Source organism: Miniopterus natalensis, chromosome 2 (assembly GCF_054644295.1).
Source record: "Miniopterus natalensis isolate mMinNat1 chromosome 2, mMinNat1.hap1, whole genome shotgun sequence".
NCBI classification, from domain to species: Eukaryota; Metazoa; Chordata; class Mammalia; order Chiroptera; family Miniopteridae; genus Miniopterus; species Miniopterus natalensis.
The window spans coordinates 103,542,152-103,565,768 of NC_142082.1; the positions used below are offsets into that span (position 1 = coordinate 103,542,152).

At 42.4% G+C, this 23,617-nt stretch overlaps 1 protein-coding gene and 1 pseudogene across 1 annotated transcript in view; one reads left to right on the forward strand and one right to left on the reverse strand.

Annotated features, from left to right (window-relative positions):
- The window catches only part of SPATA13 (spermatogenesis associated 13), an 80,378-nt gene that overhangs the window by 14,838 nt on the left and 41,923 nt on the right, over positions 1-23,617 (forward strand). The window contains exons 2-3 of the mRNA XM_087814453.1: positions 11,992-12,357; positions 14,096-14,240. Of these exons, the coding sequence (XP_087670579.1) occupies positions 11,992-12,357; positions 14,096-14,240 (511 nt within the window). The remainder of the gene's footprint in view (positions 1-11,991; positions 12,358-14,095; positions 14,241-23,617) is intronic.
- Positions 858-1,132, reverse strand: LOC107546455 (large ribosomal subunit protein eL43 pseudogene; annotated as a pseudogene).

The following is a 23,617-nucleotide window of genomic DNA, read 5'->3' on the forward strand; positions in this document are numbered from 1 at the left end:
TAGTGTTCCATCGTGTATATGTACCATAGCTTTTTAAAAATTTACCTTTATTGTTGAAAGTATTACAGATGTCCCCCCTTTTCCCCCATTAGCCCCTTCTACTCCACACCCGAACCCAACCCCAGGCCTTCACCACACTATTATCTGTGTCCATGGGTTATGCATATATGCATGTAAGTTTTTTGGTTAATTTCTTTCCACCCACCCTGCCTTCCCTCTGAGATTCGTCAGTCAGTTCCATGCTTCTATGTCTCTGGACCTGGAGAGTATTATGCTAAGCGAAATAAGCCAGGCAAAGAAAGACAAATATCACATGATCTCATTCATATGTGGAACCTAAAGAACAAAATAAACTGATATACCACAGCTTTTTTTATCCACTCATCTATTGATGGGCACTTGGGTTGCTTCCATATCTTGGCTATTGTAAATAATGCTGCAATGAACATAAGGGTGCATATAGTCTTTCGAATTAGTGTTTTGGGTATCTTTAGATATATTCCCAGAAATGGAGTCTCTGGGTCATAAGATAATTTTCTTTAAAAAATTTTGAGGAACATCACACTGTTTTCCATAGTGGTTACATGAATTTGCATTACAACCAACAGTTTAGTAGGGTTCCTTTATCTCCACATCCTTAACCCCAGCTCTTCATTTGTTTGTTTCCATTTTCATGAAATGTCTTTTTCTATCCCTTTACATTCAGTCTGTGTGTGTCTAGATTCATTGAAGTGAGTCTCTTGAAGACAGCACATATATGGGTCTTGTTTTGTTTTTCATTCAGCCTCCATATGTCTTTTTTTTTTCATCAGTGAACTAATTTATTATAGGCTGCAATGTTTCAAATTGTGGAGCTTCTACTTGTCTTTCAATTCCTTCAGTCTTCTGATGGCAGACTTTACTGGGTCGACAGAAGTGTTGTAGGTCCAGGCCCCACCAGCTACTGTTTTCATGCAGGAACCATAGTGCCAGTTCCCTACAGCTCATCTCGTCATCTTGGTTTTGCCACAGGAGGAACAAGTGTATACTTGCTGTGCTGGTTGATTTCAGTTTTTTTCACCATTTTCCTGAGGGAGGCACCATAACTGGTCCCATATTTACCGATGATTCCAACCTTGGTGTGTTGAGCCATATCACTGCAAACTACGTCAGAACCTGAGCCCATGTCTTTTGATTGGAGCATTTAATCCATTTGCATTTAAAAAAATTATTGATAGCCCAGCCAGCATGGCTCAGTGGTTGAGTGACAACCTATGAACCAGGAGGTCATGGTTTGAATCCCCGTCAGGGCAAATGCCCAGATTTTGGGCTCAATCCCCAGTAGGCAGCTGATAGATGATGTTTCTCTCTCATCAGTGTTTCTATCTCTCTCTTCTTCTTCCTTCCTCTCTCTGAAATCAGTAAAATAAAAAATAAAAAAATAATAATTATTGATAGATATGTATTTATTGCCATTTTAGTATTTACATTTTTCATCTTTATTTTTTTTCTTCTTAAAGAAAACTCTAACATATCTTTTAATACTTGTTTGGTGGCGATGTACTTCTTTAGCTTGTTCTTGTTGGGAAGCTCTTTATCTGTTCTTCAATTCTAAATGATAACTTTGCTGGGTAATCTTGATTGTAGGTTCTTTCTTTTCATCGCTTTGGATATTTTATGCTAATCCCTTTCTGCCTGAAATGTTTCTGTTGAGAAATCAGCTGAAACACTTATGGGAGCTCCCTTGTAGGTAACTGTCTTTCTTTTGCTGCTCTTAAGATTCTTTGTCTTTAACCTTTGACATTTTAAGTGTGATGTCTTGGTGTGGACCTCTTTGGGTTTATCGTGATTGGGACTCTATGCTTTCTAAGGTATTCTTTATTTCAGATATTGATCTGCTTTGTCTTCTAATCTTGGTATGGTGGTCTTATGTAGTAGGTATCTTGTGGGCTGTGGGACAATCTTCCTGGTCACCTGAGCTAGGTGCTCTAGGAATATCTCTTGTGTGGCTTATATGAGCCTTTCTGTTTTAGTTCAGTCTTGATTTCTGTTTGCCCATCCATGTGTGGGGTTAACCCTCAGGCTGGCTGACTATGCAGATATGCAGATTGATCTCGGCCACAGTGTATGAGCGTGTGTGTGTGTGTGTGTGTGTGTGTGTGTGTGTGTGTGTGTGTTGGGGGAAGGTGCCCTCCAAATCAGAGTTGACCCTGGCAAGGTCTGGTGCCTGCCTGGATCACCCTTTGGGTATTCCACTTGTGTGGCTAATTGGGTCATGCTGTGGTGTGGTCTGAAACCCATCATTGGTTGTATTGGTTCTGAGTCCACTTGGGAGAGACTCTGCAGGTGAATGTCAGATGCTGCCTGTGACCAGTTTTGGGCTACCTGTCTGGAGCTACCCAGCTATTTGCAATTTGTGGCTGCCTCTACTGGGCCTGGGTGCACGTGGAAGGGGCCAAGCTGTGTACAAAGGTCAGCTTCTACCAGCTCTGTGCCCAGGGGCAGATCAGTAAAAGGCCCAAGGCACCCAGAGATCCATCTTTACCAGTTCCTGCTCCACCCTCCCCTGAGGCTGCTGGATTTCCTTGAGAGCCTTCCAAACAAAGTCTATACAGTGGGCTCAGGCTCCCTGCAGCTCACAGACTCTTCCACAAGGCACAATCTCTATAGGGCAGTGCAACCAGTGTTGGGAGGACAGGGCTAGCGGATATCCTGTTTGGAAATGGTGCCAGTCAGGCACTCATTTAGGGGAAAGTGGCCTTTACTCTAGAGCCACGCCATTCAACCTCTGCCTCAAGAAAGAGCACACTGCAGGTACAGGCTGGGTACAGCCAGCAGACTCTTCTGCAAGGCTGAGATTAACACAGTGTGGCCATGGGGGAGAAGGTCAGGCATGAGTTAATGGGTCTCTTGTTGGGGGACGCCACCGGTGACATGCAGGGGTGGAGGGGAGGAATGGCTTCTACTTCAGAGCCATGCAAGTCAGTGTGGTAGTTAAGAAACTGCCAGGGCAGTTCTGTCCAATTCTCCAACAAGAGCTCCACAAGAAAAAATGTACCACATTTGCAGGCTGGGTGCAGCCAGCAGACTTTTCTTTAGGATGTGAGCTCAGCAAGGTGGGGCCACTGGGAGTTGGAAGGATAGGCCAGTGAGTCTCCTGTTGGCGGCCAGGGGCCAATAGTGCACAGGGAGGAAAAAATGGAGCCACACAATTCAGTGTCCTTTCAAGTCTCCGACAAGATTTTCTCAAGAAAAAACGCTCTGGTGCAGTCTCTTGGTCTTGCCTTATCTTTGCGACAGGCCCGCTACAGGCACACCGAGTGACTCTTAGTAGAAGAATTCTTGGTGGACAGCAGATCTAATTCAGGGTCCGTGTTTGCTTGACTCAGTTCATTGCTGCACTGTTACAAGTTTAAAGGAGGGGCGACACAATCTGTCATCATGAGTGTTGCCGAAGAAAGAAAGAATCCAAGTGAAGTGGTGGTCGTGACTCCCCCGCCTCTTGTTTCCCAGCGTTTCATCGCTGTCCCCTCTTGATTCACTGTTTCCTTCAGCGTATCCCAAGCTCCTTTCTCCTCACATAGCACTGCTTCGAGCTTAAACTGAAAATACAAAAGCGAGTTAAGACACTCCCAGAGCAGTTCCATGAGGCGGAATGATGGAGCAGATTTGAATGTTGAAGTGCTGTCACCCAGGTCTTGACATGCCAGTGACGCTGCAAACACAGACACCTTCCCCCTCTTCTTTCTCTAGAGAAGGTTGGGGCGTGCGTCCCTGCCTCCCATTCTTGCCCCTCTCTGCCCTAGTCCTTATTCCATAATATGTTTTTCATTCTCTCTTAATATGATGGCTTTAAACTGTCTTTTTAATCTTAATAAGTCCAGGCATAAAATGACTACCTACAATTCTGTTTTCTCTGCCTGGGTGTCAGACTTGGTGTTGTGTTGCTGTTGATTTTGAGATGGTAGGATGGCCAGGTTTTTAGTTAAGCCCAGAAAACGGGGTTCCGACGAATGATTATTGCAAAAACTAGGGAAGAAACCATCAGTCCAGAATTTTTCATAGTTACATAGTTGTTGTTTTTTAATCCTCATAGAACTGGGCTAACAGTGTTTAATGTTCTCATGAGCTTCAACCCAGAGAAAATACCAAAAAGAAGCACATGGAGGCTTTTGTGGAGCAGTGTTACACGGTCTGGTATTTTTAGAAGTTGCTGCTAAGGTTTTTTTCCATAAACCATAAAACCATTTGGCATTTTCTCGCTAAGATGAAATGGAATGAACTGCCTGAACTCTCTCATGTGCTCTTTCGTTAAATCCATTGCCTTCTCTGTGACTGGCTTCTCATCTCTAAAATGGGTATAATAATTTCCTCTTCACTTACCTGAAAAATACAGTGTTAGGTAGATGTTAAAGTAAGCTGAGGAAAATTTAAGATATTTAGGGACAAATTTCTAGTTATAAGATAAACAGTACTGGGATGTAACATACAGCATGACATAGTGTTAACACTGCTGGATGGTATATTTAAAAGCTGCTAAGAGTATTTCCTAAAAGTTCTTGTTACAAGGAAAAAAACTTTTTTCCCTTTTTCTTTTGTATCTATGAGATGATGGATGTTAAACTTACTGTGGTAAGCATTTCACAATATATGTAAATCAGGTCATGCTGTATACCTTAAAATTATATAGTCATTTATGTCAGTTATGTCTCAATAAAGCTTTAAAAAGATTTTAAGTAAATGAAAGATATTGGGTGTTAAAAATACACACACACACAAGTAAAACAGGAAAATGTCATTAAGGCTCAAACTTTTGTCTTTCTAAATATTTTTACAAAATAATACACAAAATATTTCCTTGTTCCTTGCCTTCAACTCTTTAAAATATGGTAGTTAATCTGGGATCTTCTGAATTTGCTCCTCATTTAAAATCCTAGTACAGCCCTGGCTCGTGTGGCTCAGTGGTTGGAGCGTTGTCTCATACACCAAAAGGTCACTGGTTTGATTCCTGGTCAGGGCACATACCCAGGTTGCAGGTTCAGTCCCCGGTCGGGGTATGTGTAGGAGGCAACCAGTTGATGTCTCTCTCTCCTCTCCCTCTCCCTCTCCCTCGCTCTCTAAAATCAATTTAAAAAATTAAAATCCTACAACCTATATTTATATTATATCCCATTTCAAGCACTGTATTATCTGAGCCCCATCCTAAAATGGGCGGGTGCTGTGCAGGGTCTTTTTTCATTATGATGCATTAATTTTCATTTAAGGGAAATTAGGTAATGATATATAGCTCTAAATAGTGAGATGCTGCTATTTTTTATTTTATAATATACAGTAGTATCTCTCCCACCATCCATGGTTCACTTTCTGACATTTCAGGTACCCCACCCCCACCTCCCAATCAACTGTGGGCCGAAAATATTATGTGGAAAATTTCAGAAATAATTTATAAGTTTTAAGTTATGTGCTGTCCTGAGTAGCATGATGACATCTCACACTGTCCTGCTCATTCATGCCTGTAATGGGAATTACCCCTCTGTCCAGTGTCTCCATACTGTACACACAACCCACCCATTAGTCATTTAGTAGCTGTCCCAGTTATCAGAGTGACTGTGGTAGTATCACCGTGCTTGTGTTCAGGTAACTTGTATTTTACTTAATGACTCCAAAGTGCAAGACTAGTGATACTGGCAATTCGGATATGCTAAAGTGCTTCCTTTAAGTAAGAAGGTATGTATGTATGGGACAAGACATAGTACATGTAGGGTGGAGTACTAGCTGTAGTTTCAGGTATCCATTGGGGGTCTTTGGAAGGTATCTCCTGTGGGTAAGGGGGTGGGGCTATTGTATAAGGACTGAAATTTAATTTTTTGGAGTTGGAGCGCACTGCTGGCTATTCTTAAGTGATATTATTTACACTGGGAGATTTTGTTTGAGGCTTTTAAAAATAATTTTTATTTCTGATTGCAGTTGACATACAATATTTTATTAGTTTCAGGTGTACAACCAGTGATTACACATTTGTATAACTTATGAAGTGGTCACCCCAACCACCTGGCACCGTACATAGTTCCTACAATATTATTGACTATATTCCCTATGTATATTTTACACCCCTGTGACTATTCTGTAACTGCCAATCTGTACTTCTTAATCACTTCCCCTCTTTCACCCAGTCCCCCAACACCCTTCCTATCTGGCAACCATCAGTCTGATCTCTGTGTCTGTCTGTTTCTGGTCTGCTTGTTTATTTTGTTTTTTATACTGCACATGTAAGTGAAATCATATGGTATTTACCTTTCTCTGACTTATTTAACTCAGCACAGTATCCTCTAGGTCCATCTGTGCTGTTGCGGATGGCAAGATTCATTATTTTTATTTTTAATGGCTGAGTCATATGTCATTGTGTATAGGCACCACTTCTCTATCCACTCATCTACTGATGGACACTTAGGTTGCTTCCATATCTTGGCTATTGTAAATAATGCTGCAGTGAACATATGCATGCATATGTCTTTTCAATTTAGCATTTTGGATTTCTTTGGATAAACAACACTGGGATAAATAACACTGGGAGATTTAACCTACATTCACTCAAGGACTCAATAGACAGAAATAAGGAAGTGGGGAATTTACTTTTATTTTTGCTAACCTCTAGCTAAAATGTCGCATTTCCTTCCATTATGAATGTAGGCATCAAACCAGAGCAGTGTTAGCAACACCTGTGGTATTGTCACCAGTAGAATTCACAGATCTTTTTCACATCATACAACAGTCTTTGCTGATATCTTAAAACATTTCATACTCTTCAGTACTTCTTCAGAAGTATGACAGTTATTAAACTTATCACTAGTTCTTTTAATTCATGTGGTACTTATAATATTACAATCCTTTTACTATTGTGATCATTGTATTTTAAAGTAATCAATTTACTTTATAATCCTATCTGTTTTGTTTTATGCATTTAAAAATGTGATTCTGAGCATGGTTCCCAGGCACCATTATCAGAGTCTCTTGTAACTGCTTGTTGCTTCTCTCCTCCCTCCAAGCAAGTCTATAGCTCAGGGCATAGAGCTGGAGGGGAGAAGGGAAAGTTCTGTTTTCCTTCTGTAAACTGGCCAGAGAGGAGAGAGGTTGGGGGATGGGAGGTGGGTGAAAAAGATGAAGGGGAATAAGAGGTACAGACTTCCAGTTACAAAACAAATAAGTCACAGGGATATAAGGTACAGCACAGGGAATATAGTTAATTAAAGCATAATAATTTTGTATGGTGACAGATCGATACTACTAGATTTATCATGGTGATCACATCGTAAGGTATTTAAATGTCGAATAACTATACTGTACATGTGAAACTAATATAATATTATATATGAACTATAATTATAAAAAAAGAAATACATTTGTTTTAAGTTTTGAAAAAAAAAAGAGTCTGTGCCAAGGATGCAGGGCTGCAAAGTGGAAAGGACAGATTTTGAAATGAGATGAACTGGTTGTAAAATGGGCCCTTCCCCTTTCTGGCTCTATTAACCTAAGTGAGTAATTTTACTTATTTTAACCTCAATGTCTTAAACTATAAAAAGTGGCAAATATGCCCTCTAAGGCTGTTATGGAGGTTAAATAAGGTAACATGTGCTTGGTATAGTCATAGTTTTTCATTAGTTTCATTGTAGCAGTCCTCTGTAACATTGTCAAATTTTCCCTTCTCCCCTCCAGCTCCATGACTGTACCTGTCCTCCCTACAGTACCCAGGATTCTGAATACCTGGGAAACCTAGGAGGCTTACGTATTATTAGTAGTAGTATCTTGAAAGTACCTTTGCTTGTTCAAAGGAAAGCCTCTTTGCTTCAGGGTTTTTTTTCTTTAATCTACACAAAGCATCTTAATTTCTTTGCCTATAATATTTTCTTCTGAATTACCTTGCTATGTTAGTTTCCTTGAGCTACTGTAACAAATTACCACAAACTAGGTGACTCAAAGCATTTGTTCTCTTTATTATACAGGCCAGAAGTCTGAAATCAGGTGTGGGCAGGGCTAAGCTCCCTCTAAGACCCTAGGGAGAATCTTGGGCGTCCTATAAACCTGTGTCAGATTTCCCTCTTTCTCTATGACACCAGCCATTGGAGTAGGGCCCATCAAATCCAGTATGACCTCATCTTAACTCAGTGCATCTGCAAGTACTGTATTTCCAAACACGATCACTGGTCAGGGCTTCACATATCTTATAGGAGGATGCAATTCAATCCTCAGCACTTGCAAATGGACCCCATATACTTACTTAAGATCAGGCTTCTGAATGGACATATGCGACATCCATTTTTGTGTGTGGGCTTCTTTCTTTTTTCCTCCAGGTAGTAATTTAATCTCGCCTTGGTTTTAAAAAATGTTTTGAAATGTCTAATTGGAGGTAATGAGATCGATCTTGGTTTTATACTTTTGTAAAGAAAGGAATCTTGTATGGAAGAAAAGATGTAGTTTCCCCTGTCTAGAGAAAGTACTTTAAAAATGTACTGAGACGCAAGAGTTAAAAGAGCCGCCAGTTCACTGAAAAGTCTGTTTACAAAAGTTTATGACTGGGGTGTGAATTGGCCATTCAAGCTTAGAGAGCCCTGGATTGAGCTGAAGCTCAGGCTGCTGACCTGTGAGAAGAAGCTGACCAAGCAGAGCTCTGGCCACTTACACCCCTGGTTGGCGTGTCTTAAAGGCAAGAAGAAGTCTCAGAGAGCATGGATGTGGTCAACTGCTTGCTCCTTCAGTGTGTCTGTGGGCCGCCGCCACCTTCAGCCGAGTCCGGGGTAGGTTATGGCTGGTTGGAGAATGTTGTTTGTTGGTGCTGGGTTCGCAGTTCCAGGTGTAGCCACACTCCATGTGCGTTCCCCAGGATGAACGTAGGTTGTATTTCGAAAGTAGGTAAACTTTGCTAAAAGAAGATTTAGTCTGGGAATATGCATCAGAGTTTAGATTTGTTCTATAAGGTATGTAAGTCACTTCTGGCCAAGGATCCCTGTTTGAATGTGAACTTAACACTGAGGGCTGAGGGACTTCACGTTGCTCCCTCCCTTCTTCCCTCTCTCAGTACTTTTGCTAGGAGTAAAAAGGACATTTCAGTTTTATATATTATTCTGTTAAATAAGTTTTGCAGTTCCTAGAACATTTGGTACCACTTGGAGGGGGTGTTTCTCCTTGTATGTCCTCAGTGGGGCTGTATAAGTAAGTAGGTTGGGGGGGGGAGCTCCCATGCAGGACAGTGGCTGACACTGAGGCCTGACGTGATGGGAATGAAGCCGGCACCAGCCACCTCCTGCCCTCTAATTCCCTGCTCTCATGGCCTCCATCACTTCCTGGACTGTGTTTTGGTCTCAGAAGGATTCAGTACCTGAACAGCTAAAACAGCTTCTTGTTTTCCTAAGCCCCTTTTCTTACTTTCTTTTCGGCATCAGTGAGGAAAGGCAGATGCATGTTGTATAAGTGCAAACAAAACCACATGTAGATGTGTGACCAGACTACTCATTGCCTATAATTTTGTTGTACTTCTGTTTTTCTAGCACAGTCTTTCTGAACCTTTTTATCACAGGGTGATAGTATAAATGGGTTTAGTCTCAATGCGTGCTTAAGTTGTCTGTGCCATTCGATATGGTATTTAAAATAATATTAACTTTTCTGTGATTTTTCTTATACTTTCCCAGGGTGGTGGTACAGAGGAAAAACTTTTCCTCTACCCTCAGGTTTATGCTTACGGGTGAGAATTAAAGTTGACAGGACACAAATTTGCAAGAGAAAAGATAAATTTTATTCATGTAGGTAAGTGGAGTTAACAAAAAAGTGTGACTCCAGGAAGTGGTTTGAATTGGGGGTTTATAGACCATCTCAATGAGGGAGAAGGGTGCCCATGGGAAAACAAGGGACTTTTAGGACAGATAAGTGGGCCTGAGAAGAACAGGTGGGAAACAGGATGGTTTTGTGACCATGTCTATAGGTGAGGGCCTTTTCTCTGCAGCTGTAAGAGTCCATCTTTCCTGGTTGGAAGAAAGAAATTCTGTCCCAGGGGAGCAGCTGCATGACCACTGAATTCTTCTGGGAGGCCCTGCTTTCAGGCAGATGAGCAAGTTCAGGAGAAAAGCTCATTCTTAACTACCTGCAGCTCAAAACAGTCTAGGCCACAGCACTGTATTCTGGATCCCTTCAGTGGTGACTTAAAAAAGGGAGCGTTCCGGGCAGTAGAGTCAGTAGACAGCAAGGTCACTGGTGATTGCTGGAACCCATTTCCTTTGAGCAGAGGTGACTTGATATAGTGGGAAAATTTCGTGGTATAGTGGGAACAGAAATTGCGAGACCCACATTTCAGTGTCTCTGTTGCTGCTAAATGGCTGGTGGCCCTGAGGAAGTCACTTTACTTCTATAGGTCGCAGTTTTCCTAATTTGAGAAATGATGGGCATAGAGTAGGGTATCTGTAATCCTTTCCTGCTTCCTTTGCTCTTCATCACATTTTTCATGGTACGTGATCCTAGGGAATGCTTGGGTACATCAGATCGGAAATTACGGGGTCTGCATTTGAGGTCTCAGTTGCCACCAATTGGCAAGAGGTGGGACTCCTTGAGCCAGCAGTGCTGATGGGCAGGGTGGGGCTGGTCCTCCAGGGGATGTCACATCAGCTCTGTTGGCCATCTCCATCCTGCAATCACAAGAGTTTCTGGTTAATTTAGTTCCCTTCCCGTACCTGGTTATGGGTTTTTTTTTGCATTTTTAAATAATGTATAGTGATGGAAGCACTGAAGGCCCCAAGGCTCCCAGGCATGTGACTGTGCCTGCAGTAGACTTCGGCCAACCCCTCTCTCTGCTCCATCCCAGAGAGCTCTGAGACCAGACTCTGAGGGGTCTGTGAGATAGAGCTTATCTCCAGGCAGGGCAAATCAGGGGATGTAATTCTAAGGCAGTACTTTTCAAGAGTAATAATTAACTATGGCCGATAAGGGCTGTCTTAACTATTGTAGTATATTATCCTCACTATGACCCATTTTCCCTCGTGAACAGTTACATAACCCAATCCACATAAGTTAAGTAACTTGCCTGAGGTTACAAAGTAGCTGGGGCCCAATCTTACACAGAAGTCTGTTCATTTTCAAACCTCATGGCTTTTTTTCCTAGCACATTGCATTGCCTCTGAAAAAGTTACTTAAAAAATTAGAATGTATTGCCTAATTTAGGATCATAGACTCTCCAGCTGTGGTATTGTCTACTCTGAAATCTGAGATCCTGAAAGGTCAGTTGTGACTTGTCCCAGCTCACAGAGCTAGTTAGTAGCCTGATCTGGTTCTTTAAATCCTAGTTCAATGCTTTCCCCTCCTTCCCTAGCAACCTAGACTTAGTCTCCTGAAAGCACCTTCTATTTTTAAACATTATTGCAAAACAATACCTTAGAGTAGTAATGGGCAGCATTACACCTGCATTCTTCTACTGGCATACCTGCCTTTCCCCACATTATTGTTATATATATTTTGGGTGACACCCCTACCATACTTAGAAGTTCTTTTTATTAACTCTTAATATTTTTAAAATATCTTTTATCAGGATTCATTAGTCACCAAACATCACTATTTAAATTAGTTTTAATTCAGCCTCCAATTAAAGATAGATTTGCTTATTTTAATCCACATTTCAGTTATGCCTGTTACACATAAAACTTAAAAATAAACAAGTACCCCAACCAGGCATGGCTCAGTGGTTGAGCATTGACCTAGGATCCAGGAGATCGGGCTCAATTCCCAGCAGGGGGCATGCAGGAGGCAGCCGATCAATGACTTTCTCTCATCATTGATGTTTCTCTCTCTCCCTCTCTCTCTCCCCCCCTTCTTCTCTCTGAATCAATAAAGATATATTTAAATAAATAAATAAACAAGTAAATCTGGAAAGCCTGGTGGCAGAGCTGAGGGTGGGTGGAACGGAATGTGTAGCACATTCTTTTTTAATACCTTCCTGGATACTGGCACTCACCTAACTTGTTGGAATTTGAAAAGGTTGTTACTGAAGAATCCTGGAGGCGGGGCTCATCCCTGGAGGAAGACAGGACAGAGGCTCAGAGGATCTCCAGGAGGAGATGGAGCTCTGGGAAAAGGTCAAGGCCTCGACCACTCTCAGACTATGGCCAGTTTGCCAGCCGAAGTTTGTCTATTCCTGAAGACTCAATTGCTGTGGACCCCCAGAAGGAGGACATTGTGGACAGTGACCACCAGCTGAGCATGGCCTCCACAGTCCCTGCAGACCAGAATGCTGCCATGGGCTGCCCCAAAGGAGGCCAGAGAAGACGCCCCATCTCTGTGATAGGTGGGGTCAGCTTCTATGGGAACAGCCAGACAGAAGCAATAGAGAATCTTCTAACCCAAGTAAGATCTGGTGTGCGTCTACCAAAGCCAGCAGTGCCCTCCACTCCCTGGCCTTTGTTCTCCCTGCAAACTAAAGGGGATGCTGCTTTCCTTCCTTGTCTGACTCAAGGACTCTGCTCACCACCTTTCCTCCTACTTTGCAAGCTGCGTGTACTAGAACTAATCATCTGACCTTTGGATGTGTTTTACTAATCTGTTTTTGCTGGCATCTTGAACGATATGTGACAATAGTTTGCTCTTTGTTCTAAATCATCTGAGATGTGAACAAGGGGAAAGTAACAGTGCGTATTTAGTGAGCTTCCTGACAGAAGAAATTCTTGAAAGAGACAGCATCACCCATTGTTAACATGTACAGATAAGAAGAGAATAAAGAAGCCGATTTTTTTAGGAGATAAGGAAATAATTTTTTCCACCATTTTCTTGCTTTTGAGTTGCAGCTTTGCAACTACTTTGACAATAATTAAAATCTTATTATCATTCCCTTAGTATAATGTAGTAATTCAGCAAGTATTTATGAGTTACCCAAAGAGCTCTTTGAGGATACGAAACATTTAAATTAGGGCGCTGTTCAGGAGGAGTTTCTGTTATTTAGCAAGGCAAACACCCCACATCCAAGGTTCAGAACAGAACATGAGTAAGTCGCCAATTTCTTACTGTAAACTTGCTAGCTGATATCATAACCTGTAAAATTCTCTTAAAGGAGAAATCTATGTTGGGACAGATTTTATGTTTGCATTCTGCCTGTAAAGCCCCGCACAGCGCCTTGTGTATACAGCAAGCATTCAAAACTCTCTTGCTTAACTGAATTAAATTAAATTGAATTCTTAAGGTAAAATCAAAATTAGTTGAAGAATACCACAAACTTTTTCTTGTGTTAAGATGCTCTACATGCTGGGAAATAATTCCAAACTAAAGCAAACTATAACCTCTTAATTCAAAAACACAGTATAGGAAAAATCTAAAGCACTTAGAAATTGTTTCACACTAGAGCATCAAAAAGGAATATAGTCAGATAACTGTAACTTTCTGCATGGTAAGCTCATTTAGGGGACTAGGTGGAAAACCTAAGGAAAGTACCAACCAGCTTGGCCTTTGATGCAGTTACAGAGACTGTTACTATGGAAAATCAAAAGGGCATAGAAATGATCCTATAGACCAGGGTAAATTTTCAGAAAGCCAGCTCTTTTAAACAAAGCTCAGTTGTCTTGATAGTTTAGGGAAACTAGAATTGTATTTCACAAGTACTTAGCTGGTGCCTGTGTGTGGATGAGTAGGAGACAGAAGTAAGTAGCTGGGCCACATTTGGTCACCCTGTCCGTGGTCTTTGGCACTGATTTTGCTTTCTCTGGAGGCTGCTGCTGGGAACACATCTTCTTAACCTTGTGACCCTGCATCTCTAAGAAGGCCACCACTTCCTAAATTTGCTTTTCCTTTTCTTAGCTAACACTTTGCTTTGACTGAATGTTGCTATTGGTATGTCGCTGACAGATAAGATGAAACGTTATGGTGTGAAATAGGAGCCAGTGGGCTGATACTGATTTTTTTAAACCTCAAAATAATTCATTGCTTTGAGCCTCAGTGCAGCGGAAGCTTTTGACACGCTTTGGAGAAACCATGTCACATCTGTGAGTAGCTTGGAGGTGAGAACGCTGAGCTCCTTGCAGCTGTGGTTGTGAAGAGCTTGTAGGAGCTGCCACTTCCTGGCACCGTCTCACAGCCTCTTGCTTTCCTTTTGTAGCCAGCAGCCAGGCCTCCCGTGCCAGCTCACCAGGTGCCGCCCTACAAAGCGGTTTCAGCCCGATTCCGGCCATTCACGTTTTCCCAGAGCACCCCCATTGGGCTGGACCGCGTGGGACGGCGGCGGCAGATGCGAGCATCCAATGGTAAGTCTTACAGGCCCCTTTTCGGGGTCTTCCTCTTCAGAAACTGGTGCGAAACCCTCACTTTGACTCTAGTTAAACCGAAATAACCCAGTTGACTGCGTACCCTTCCACCTATCTCTGGACAAGGGTGGTGTTTGCCTGACAGTGAGGAAAGCTCATCTCAGGAGCTGGGTTTGTCATCGGCTGTCCAGGGTGGGTGCTGTCTGGGTGCTCTGTGTCATTACAGTGGCCTTGAGTATGAGAAGTTTTCTTGTGGTGTCTGTGTACCTAAGTGTCTTTGCAGGTAGAGAACTGACTGAGAATGCAGCCCTAGGGATTCGCCTTGACCTTTTCCAAGCTCTTTCTGGGTATTTAAGATTCACAAATGCTATTTTGAACACCAAGGAAATGTTATCTAATACAGTAGTTAATGTACCATCTTGTTGATTTGAAATCATATCCCATTTTTTGGGAATGGTGTTTAAACTCCTAAAAAAGACAGTCTTCCCCTATACCAACATTTATGTCAGTGTCAGCCAGCTGGGTGGGTAGCAGCCTGGTCCTGGCAGTCACTGGGCAAGAGTAAGAGCCCATTTTTGTCGAGCACTCACCATAAGGCAGACAGCATCCTGTGTGCTCTGATGTTTTCACGCATGTGATCTCTTTAGCTCTGTGCTGTGGTGGATACCATCATTTTCCTCCGTTTACAGATAAAAGCCTGGGGATAAATAGGTAAACTGCTCTGAGTCACTTACCCAGCAAGTGGCAGAAATGGAATTTAAACCTCCAGTCAAATAGAATTTTCAATAGCAAGGCCCATGTTTTAACCATTGAACTATGCTGTTTTAAGAAATGCAGCAGGCTATTGATGATCATAGCTTCAATTGCTGGGTTTACTGTTTCATTTTTAAAAATGAATGTCTGTGGTGAGCATGAGAGTGGTGAACCTGTGGTAGGAGGCAGTGGCCTAGGCCTGGGCTCTGGTTCCAGCACTGCCGCTAACCCACCCACCGTGGGGGCAAGTTCTCCCCATGGTGCTGGTGACTGAAGCTGTAAGAAGTGGGGAGATTTAAGTAATGGTTTTTCAAAAGGCTTGGAAGAGGCTAAGGGTGTTACTTAGAGAACACTTAGATTGCAGGAGAGGAGGGGAACCAGGATGGGTCAGAGGGGAAGAGAGCAAGGAGGTATGGAATCACCTAACAACAGCCTCAAGAAGGTCACTAGTGGATTCTGACACAGAAACTGTTGAGGAGTTGTCCTGGGAGGGCCAGCATGCCAGGGGTTAGAGAATTGGTGAAGTGGAAGGAAGTGTTACCGCCCTTAAGTATGTTGGCCTGGTTTCTAACTTGTGTCACATATATTAGGAGGGATCAAGGCTAGACTCTTTCATCAGACAGCAAAAAGCAAAGAGAAATTAGATGGCAGCTAGGGGTTGAGGAAACTTGCAATCATCTCAAGCACAGATGTCCAAGAAAGAGCCTGTTTCTAGGAAACATGCCTGTGGCTCCTCCCGTCATTGATGCCTTTGTCATTCTCTCCAGGGAGTGGGCTGAACACCTTGGAATCATTACTCCCCTCATCCGTGGTCACTAGGTCTGGTCCTCAGCATCCCCCTGCTTCTCAGGCTACTCAACCCTTGCTCTCAGCAGCTGCCCTCCCCAATCACTTTCTTGGGCTGGGCTTTTGTACGCTCTAGTCAGAGTTAGTGTTCATGTTCAGCTCCAACTTTGATATCCTTGCAAACTTTCCCCATCATCATTAGAATAAAGTCCTAATCCCCTAAACAAGTTTACAGGTTTCTCCAGGCCCAGTCTAACGTTCCATCTGTTTCTCTGCCTTCTCGTGCCCGTGCTTACCATTCGGTATTCCCACCATCCATTCCAGCCTCTCACGCGCCTTTGCTCAAGCTCACCTAGAATTTCCTTCCATTCCTTTACCATATGTCAGCATTCTTTCCATTTAAAATTCAAAACTCATTCCCTGTCTACCCTTGGCAACAGAATAAATTCATTGTCATACTTCTGCAGAGTACTTTAGCCACAGGTCTCATGTTCATTCTCTGATTGTCATTGGCTTCTAGTGATATATTTCAAGAAAGTTATACAAAAGGAGAGAAAAGCTACATACACAAGATGGTCTTCACAATGTTATTTGTGATCGCAAAAAGTTGAGCAGTGCCAGCATCCAGTCACAGTGGACTGTGGAGTTGGAGTCATAGGTGGGTCACTACTTCAAAACAGTTTATAGCATAATTAGGAAAACCAAGGAACAGCATGGAAAAGGACTGCTATAATTTTAAAGGGAGAAAACAATTGGAAATAAAATCATATATATACATATATATATGTGTGTGTGTTTGCAAGAGCTGCCATAACAGAGTACCACAAACAATAGAAACGTATTGTCTCCAGTTCTGGAGCCGGAAGCCAGATAAAGATGTTGGCAGGGTTGATTCCTTCTGTGGGCTGTAGGTGATTTCCCCTCCAACACTATACATATACAAACTGCTTATTTCTGTACTTTTTCTGTAAGTGTTTTGTTTTGTTTTGTTTTGATTTTAGTGTTTTGTTGAGGCAACAAATGAGTAGTTTAAGCAAAAAGAAAATTTAACAGAAGGGTGTCACGTGTTCCCAAAATTGATAGACAGCTTGGAGAGCCAATGTAGGAAATGGATGGCAGTCAGGGTCCCCTCTGGGAACCAAGGAACCACAGGGAAGGAGCCAAGGCAGGCATGTAGCAGGAATACTGGCCATAGTGCTACCCCTGGGAATGTGTGAAGGCCAACCACTCCTTCTGTCCTCCTGTCACTCAGTCAAGTTCCTGGATAGAGGATTCAACTCTCAAAGCTTAGTGACATGTCCACCAGTTGGTGGCACTGAAATGGAGAAGGCATTGGGTGCCTTCCGGGACCCCTAGCCTTTTGTATTAGGAGGCAGGCACATGGAGTCCCTGTCCACTAAGGTGGAACACAGTGGAGTGGAAAGGAGGTCATTTCCCCAAAGAAAACGCAGGTGGTGTTAGAAATAGATTCTGAACCAGCCCTCCATTTGTTCATTTCTACATTTAATAACTATTGAGTGCATACCTTTCCCAGGTGACAGCAGTGAACAAAACAAAGTTCTTTAAACCGCTTCCATTCTAGTGAGGGGGTAATAAATTAACCAGTAACTCTATAACACGGCAGGTAGTCCTAAAAAGAAAAAATGAAGCAGGGTAGAGAGTATTCATTTTTAAAAGAGTACTATTCTAACACGATGCATCTGTTCCCTGTGTAATTAAAAACCCTCTCCTCTCAGGGGAAACAACCAAAGGCTCATCAGTTACTGCAAACATCTCCAAGTCTGGGCCCCTGAGTAATAGCCACACCTTGTCCACTTCTATTGCAGTGCCTTTTTAATTTTTATACCCAGAGGTCAATTTAAGCAACACACCCTTAGCATAACAGAAAGAGGTAGGGAAGTAAAGGAAATAGAGAATAAATAAATAGTATGCAGACATACATAGTACCATAGAAGGAAATTTCTCTCCTGCCTCTGGTTGCAAGGCCATATGCGCCACTTGTGACTGTGCTCACCTCCCTGCCCTGCGCGCTCCCCTCGCACTTTACCTGGTACTACGCTTTGCCAGCTGGGGTGGTCCAAACCTTTACTCCATAGATGTCTGAGCTGTTAGTGGTCCTGCTTGCTTAGAGTTGCCAGTCTCCTTTTCTCCCCTCACTTAGTTAATCAAAAATCAGTCAACAAAAATGTGTGGAGCACCAACTATGAGCCAGGTACTGTTTTTACCATTTGGAATCCAGCAAAGAAAAAAGCATCACAAAAAGTTTACATTGTAGCATTGAAACAGATTCAATAAGTCAATCAATAGGATTATCTCAGGCTCTGATTGCTTTGAAGAAGAGGAATGTGGGTCATGTGCTGGAGAGTGAGTGGGAGCGGGGTGGCAGAGGGCAACTTGATTCTCTAAGGGGGTGACGTTGGAGTGCAGACTTGAAGGGTGAGCAGAAGGTAATGGTCTGAGGGAGGAGAGGTCCCAGTGGAAGGAACATCACATGCCCAAAGACAGGCAGGAACATGATGTGTCTGAGGGTCAGCGAGAAGGCCTGAGTGGCTGGAGCACATGTAACAAGGGCAGGAGAGGAGATTGTGGGTAGACAGAAAGGACATTGAAGGTCCCCAGAAGGAACTGGGGTTATTCTAAGTGAAATGAGAAGCCATTGCCAGCAGGGGAGTGATATGCTCTGACTTACGCTTTAGAGAGAAAGTACAGCTTGGGGAGAAAAGGCAGAAGAAGGGAGACTGATTTGAAGTTTGTTGCCTTAGTTCCATTGAGGAAGAGTGGTGGCAATGACCGCAGGACATCCATGGCTTCCTGGGTGCTCATCTTTCCAGCGCACAGGAGGCTACAGTGGCTGCCTTGGGTCTGAGTAGGGCCAAACCTGGGAATTCTGGTGGAAGTACTTCTCCTTTGGGGGAATAAATTCAGTTTTGATGGAGCAGAGTTTGTGGCTGGGAATAAAATATTTTTCAAATGTATTACTAAATAACCATAAGAAATAAACCTTGTGTTTACTGTTTGTTTCTGGATCCATATATTCTGGCTAAGGGCGAACATCTCCATATCAATCGCTCACCCTGTCCAGGACAGCATCACAACTTCAAGATGTGTCCCCAAGCCGCCTCCGTAACTTGGTTTTAATTAAGCCATTATGCAGTTTGATATGATTCCATGCTTCTGGGTGATGTAAACGAGAAAGCTAATGCCATTTGTGGGCACTGGCCTATCACCACACTCCTCTCACTGGGAGTCCTCTGGTAGAAGCAGTGTTCTGTGAGATCCCATAATAGTGTTTGAGGCCTTTAGCAAGATTCCAGCAGGGGTCTGACAGGTAAGGGAAACAAATCCAAATCTAGAATAGATTTTTCCTGTAAGGACAAATCATCTACCCCTCTGTTATGAAAAGGGCCCATTGTAATCAACTTTCCACAAGTAAATGTCTGGGTTCCTTCAAGGAACCATATCATTAACTTTGTTGAGGGGCACCCTGTGGCATTTAGCCCAGGCTTGGCATCCATTTCTGCCACTGTGGCCACTTTTTTAACCCACTGAGTTAGCATGAAAATGACAAGGTTTGACATTGACACAGTGGGACATAACATCCACACAATTATTCAGCAGCCTCTTTTGTAATAGGATTCACATGGGATACAATTGGGCATTCACATGGATGGACATTTTCTCATGCTTTCAGTGTATTCTGATATATCTAATCATACTCCTTCCATAAACCAGCCCATTACCACTTTGTTCTTTCCAAATTCCTACAAGCCATCCACTTCTAACCATGAACCCACACAAGCTAAATCCCCCTTGAGGCCATCTCTCCTTTCAGTCAGAAAGCATTAGGAAGAGTATTGCTTAGACCTTACTACTGGGGATTTCCCTTTCCTGGGGGCCCAGTTACCAGGTAAAAGGTGGAAGATCCCTTTGGGGAAGGCTAGAAGAAAGTTGTAATAGTGAGATACCTACCCCAAGGACACCTAAGTCTGGGGACCACCTGGGAGCTGAGTGAGGGCCCTTGATTCTCCACCATGGTGGTTTAGGTCAGACTTGCCAGATTCGGAGATTTCCTACTATAAGAATCAAGTAATACCTTAGTGGAGTCGCTTATCAGTTTTGTTCCTAGGAACCCCATGATAAGGTAGACACAGCCAAGATTAGGTGGGTCAGACCATTCCAGTGAGTGAGCTGGCCCTGCTGCCCAGTACTGAAACTATGTCCACCTTTCCTGTGACGGATGCCCCTCCTCCGTGGAGGTCCTCAACTTCATTGCAATAGAAGTGTCTCGCACCAACTTCCCTTGCCTAGAGAGATGAGCAGTACATTGCCTAAAAAAGTTGCCGCCACTTCCATGGTCTGGGAGGTGTAGCCCAGGGGAGGGCGAGTGTATGGTAGACCAGCTCCAGCTTTTCTGTCTCCTGCCCTCAAGAGTGGGCCAGTACTAGGTCGTCATTTACATCCCATCAGAGTGCTATGATGAGTCCTGCTTCATGAGTTCATGTAGTGAATGCAAAATCCCTGGTAGATGCCACCCAAATGGATAAAGTCGGTTTAATCTGCATTATGTTTGGTAAATGTAATGTGTGAACCTTATTTGGATTCTGATTCCAACAGATAAGCTGTAAAAAGATCATTTTGAGACAAGTGGGGAAATGTTTACATCACTGAGTATTCAGTGAAGGAATTACTATTGACTTGTTAGGTGGGATAGTGTAACATTTTAAGTCCGTATTTGTTATGGGTGCATACTAAAATATTTTTCGTATGAAATGATATATGTGAGATTTGCTTTAAAATACTCCAAAAGATAGTTGGGGAAAAATTGGTAAAATATTGGTAATTGTAGGTTTGTTATATAATTTCTCTACTTTTGTGTTTTAAATTCTCCATAGAAAAGACATTTAAAAATAATGAAAATATGTTTCCTCTTCCCTGGTCAAATGCTGTCAAAAGTTTCCAAATCAAGAAATGCCCACAAGTATATTTTTCCCAAAATGCAGAAATTCGATTATTAGCAATTTATTTTAAGAAATGAAGACCTACTTCTTTTTAGGTGAAAGTGAGCCTTTGGTCCTCAGAGCTTTGCAGCACTGCACTGGGATCTTTTCTGGCACTTGTTATCTCGCTCTTGCTTTATTTAGAGTATTTGTCTAATTAGTATATCTCCTAACTAGCCCATGTGGACTGTGAAGAGAGGTCACAGGGAGCAGTCCTCAGTAACGGTTATTGACTGCATAGGTGTTGTATTGAAATAATAGAATCCAGATCATGAATCACAGGGGCTCTTATATAAGTGTTTTCATAAAGTTTATGGATGGCAGGCCGCCAGCCTATAGAAATCCTACTCCTTTATTGGTGATGGTGTTTGTCCCCTGGGTCTTAGCAAGCGTGTCTACACTGTGATAACCTTCTCTTATGGAATTGTCTTCGCTGCCTTTACTTTCTTCTTTTGTGAAGCTTTTCTCTTATATCGAAGGCAGCTTATTCGATCACTGCCTACCCATGCTCCTAATTTTCCCGTACTTACTTTGGGTTTCTGCCATACTTCCTCCTCCCTCAGCGAGTCTCTTTTGATCAGAAGTTGAATTTGACCGCTTTTCAAAATTCTCACTCTCGTGTCTACTCATCCTTCTCTTTCTACTCATCCTGCCCATTGAGTTCAGATTAGTTTGTGCATGTGACATAAACCAAGGGATCATCTGAATTGTATCCCAGAAAGGACATCCAGTTTCCTTAGCTCTTACTCTTGAGTGGAATCTTTATGGGTCACAGCAAAGGGCTGAAGCATGACATTAAGTCAGTAGAGTAAGGTATGCCATTTAAAAATTATCATTTGTTACATTTTTAAAAGCCTTCAGTTAACCAGTAAGTACTATATTCAAGTATTTTCATTTTAATACTAGACAACAAAGGAGAGAAAACAACAAGATTAGGTACAATAATAGCTAAATATAAAAAGTAGAGAAAATAATTTTCTGAGGAGAGACAAACATGAGAAGTTTACATAATTAGACTGGCTTTTAAAAATATTTCTAAATTACTCAGATTATTGCTTGATTTGATTTTTAAAATTTCTACATTTTAATTTCTTATGACTATAGTCATTTTTTAAGTTTTTTTTTATTTTTCAATTTCAGTTGACATACAATATTATATTAGTTTCAGATGTACAACATAGCTATATAACTTACTATGTGATCACCCCAATAAGTCTAGTACTCATCTAGCAACACACATAGTTATTACAGTATTATTGACTATATTCCTTATGCTGTACTTTACATCCCCATGATTATTTTTATAACTGGCAATCACGTTTTCAAGCTAGGAAAGAGAATCAAATTAAGCCAGTCTTACCCTCTGGTGACCTGGGCACGAATCACTCAGTTTTCAGCGGAATGATGTAATTATTTAAGTGCTAACAAAGGGATTGTAAGACTCTTGTCTACATTTTTACTAGGAAACAACCAAACATTCCAGCCCTTAAAGGCATGATATATTATATGTAAAGAACATCTTGACCTACGAAGGACAGAATGACCCACGGATATGCTGGCCGGTCTATCCGGAAAGCGTATAAGAAGCTGGCCAGTGATTGGTGAGGGAGGAACTATTTTGAAATGCGACCCAGGTTTTAAAAGTTCTGGTTCTGCTGTCAGTAACAAAGCAAGTGAAAAATATTGCAGACTGCACTCAAATTGGTCATTGATTTGTTCAGAGTCTACCACTTAGAATAAAGTTAGAGCTAAGATACCTTAGAAATTTCCAAAGTAAATTACTTAGTGGTAAGAAATCCAACATACTACAATTTGCCTTTTGCCACAAGAACAAATTTGGGGCTATTTTAGAGGAACGTTTAATTCTAAAAAGGGTGCTGGTAACAGTGTGTACCACTGAAAAACTCCCAGCTGCCCCACAGCTAACAATGCTGTTCTTTCCCTGTCCATACCCAGCTAGGCCAGGAGATGAGAGCTAGAGCATATCCTTGTTTGCTCAGTTAACACCTTTTGGTGTGGACCCATTGGCCATTACAGTCTGGCCATAATTTTGATAAACATCTGCAAACTGCCTGTAGGCACTGGCTTCTGCCCAGTGTCTTAAAGCTTGGTCAGTCTGGTTTGTGACCTCTCCTGGGACTGAACTGGGTGCTGTCCTCCTAAGAGTGGCCTCTCAGAGGCTTGCCTAGCAGATGATTGGCCAGATGAACCCATGGGAGCACCAGGAGCCCTTCTTGCTGACCCAGTGACCCAAAAAGCCCCAGCAGAAATGTCCAGGTGTGGCAGCCTCTTGGGGGAGTGTCTTAGGAGAGCTCTCAAACCGAGGCCAGAGCAGCTGCTATCTGTACCCCATGGGTTTAGTCCCGGGAGCCTCTCCAGCTGGAGTGAGGTGATCTCCATCCATGTCTGTGCGAATGGAGCGCTGTCCCCACAATGTCTCCCCCCACAACGTCTGCTCTTCCCTCAGTACCACCCCCACGACGCACCACAGACACTTGCTTTTACCTGGTAAATGTTTCCTACACAGATTTAAGGTTGGTTTGTATAAAGGGGGGAGAAAAGTGGTCTAAAGTAGTCTTTAAAACCAGCAGTTTCAAGGGGCAATTGGGGCTTTCACTCAGGAGTGACATTCTTTCCGTGTCTATAACTTCTGTTTCAATTTGATTGTATACTGAAGTGTACTTTTTCATAAATGGAAAATATTTCCTTTGTATGTGTTTTTTACTTTCCCCCACTTAGGAACCTAGTGTTGGTTTTAAAAACAAGTTTATTCAGCCTTATTATGAAGTCGATATGCCCATCACTGGGAAATGATATAAGACGTTAGGACATAAACAGTGG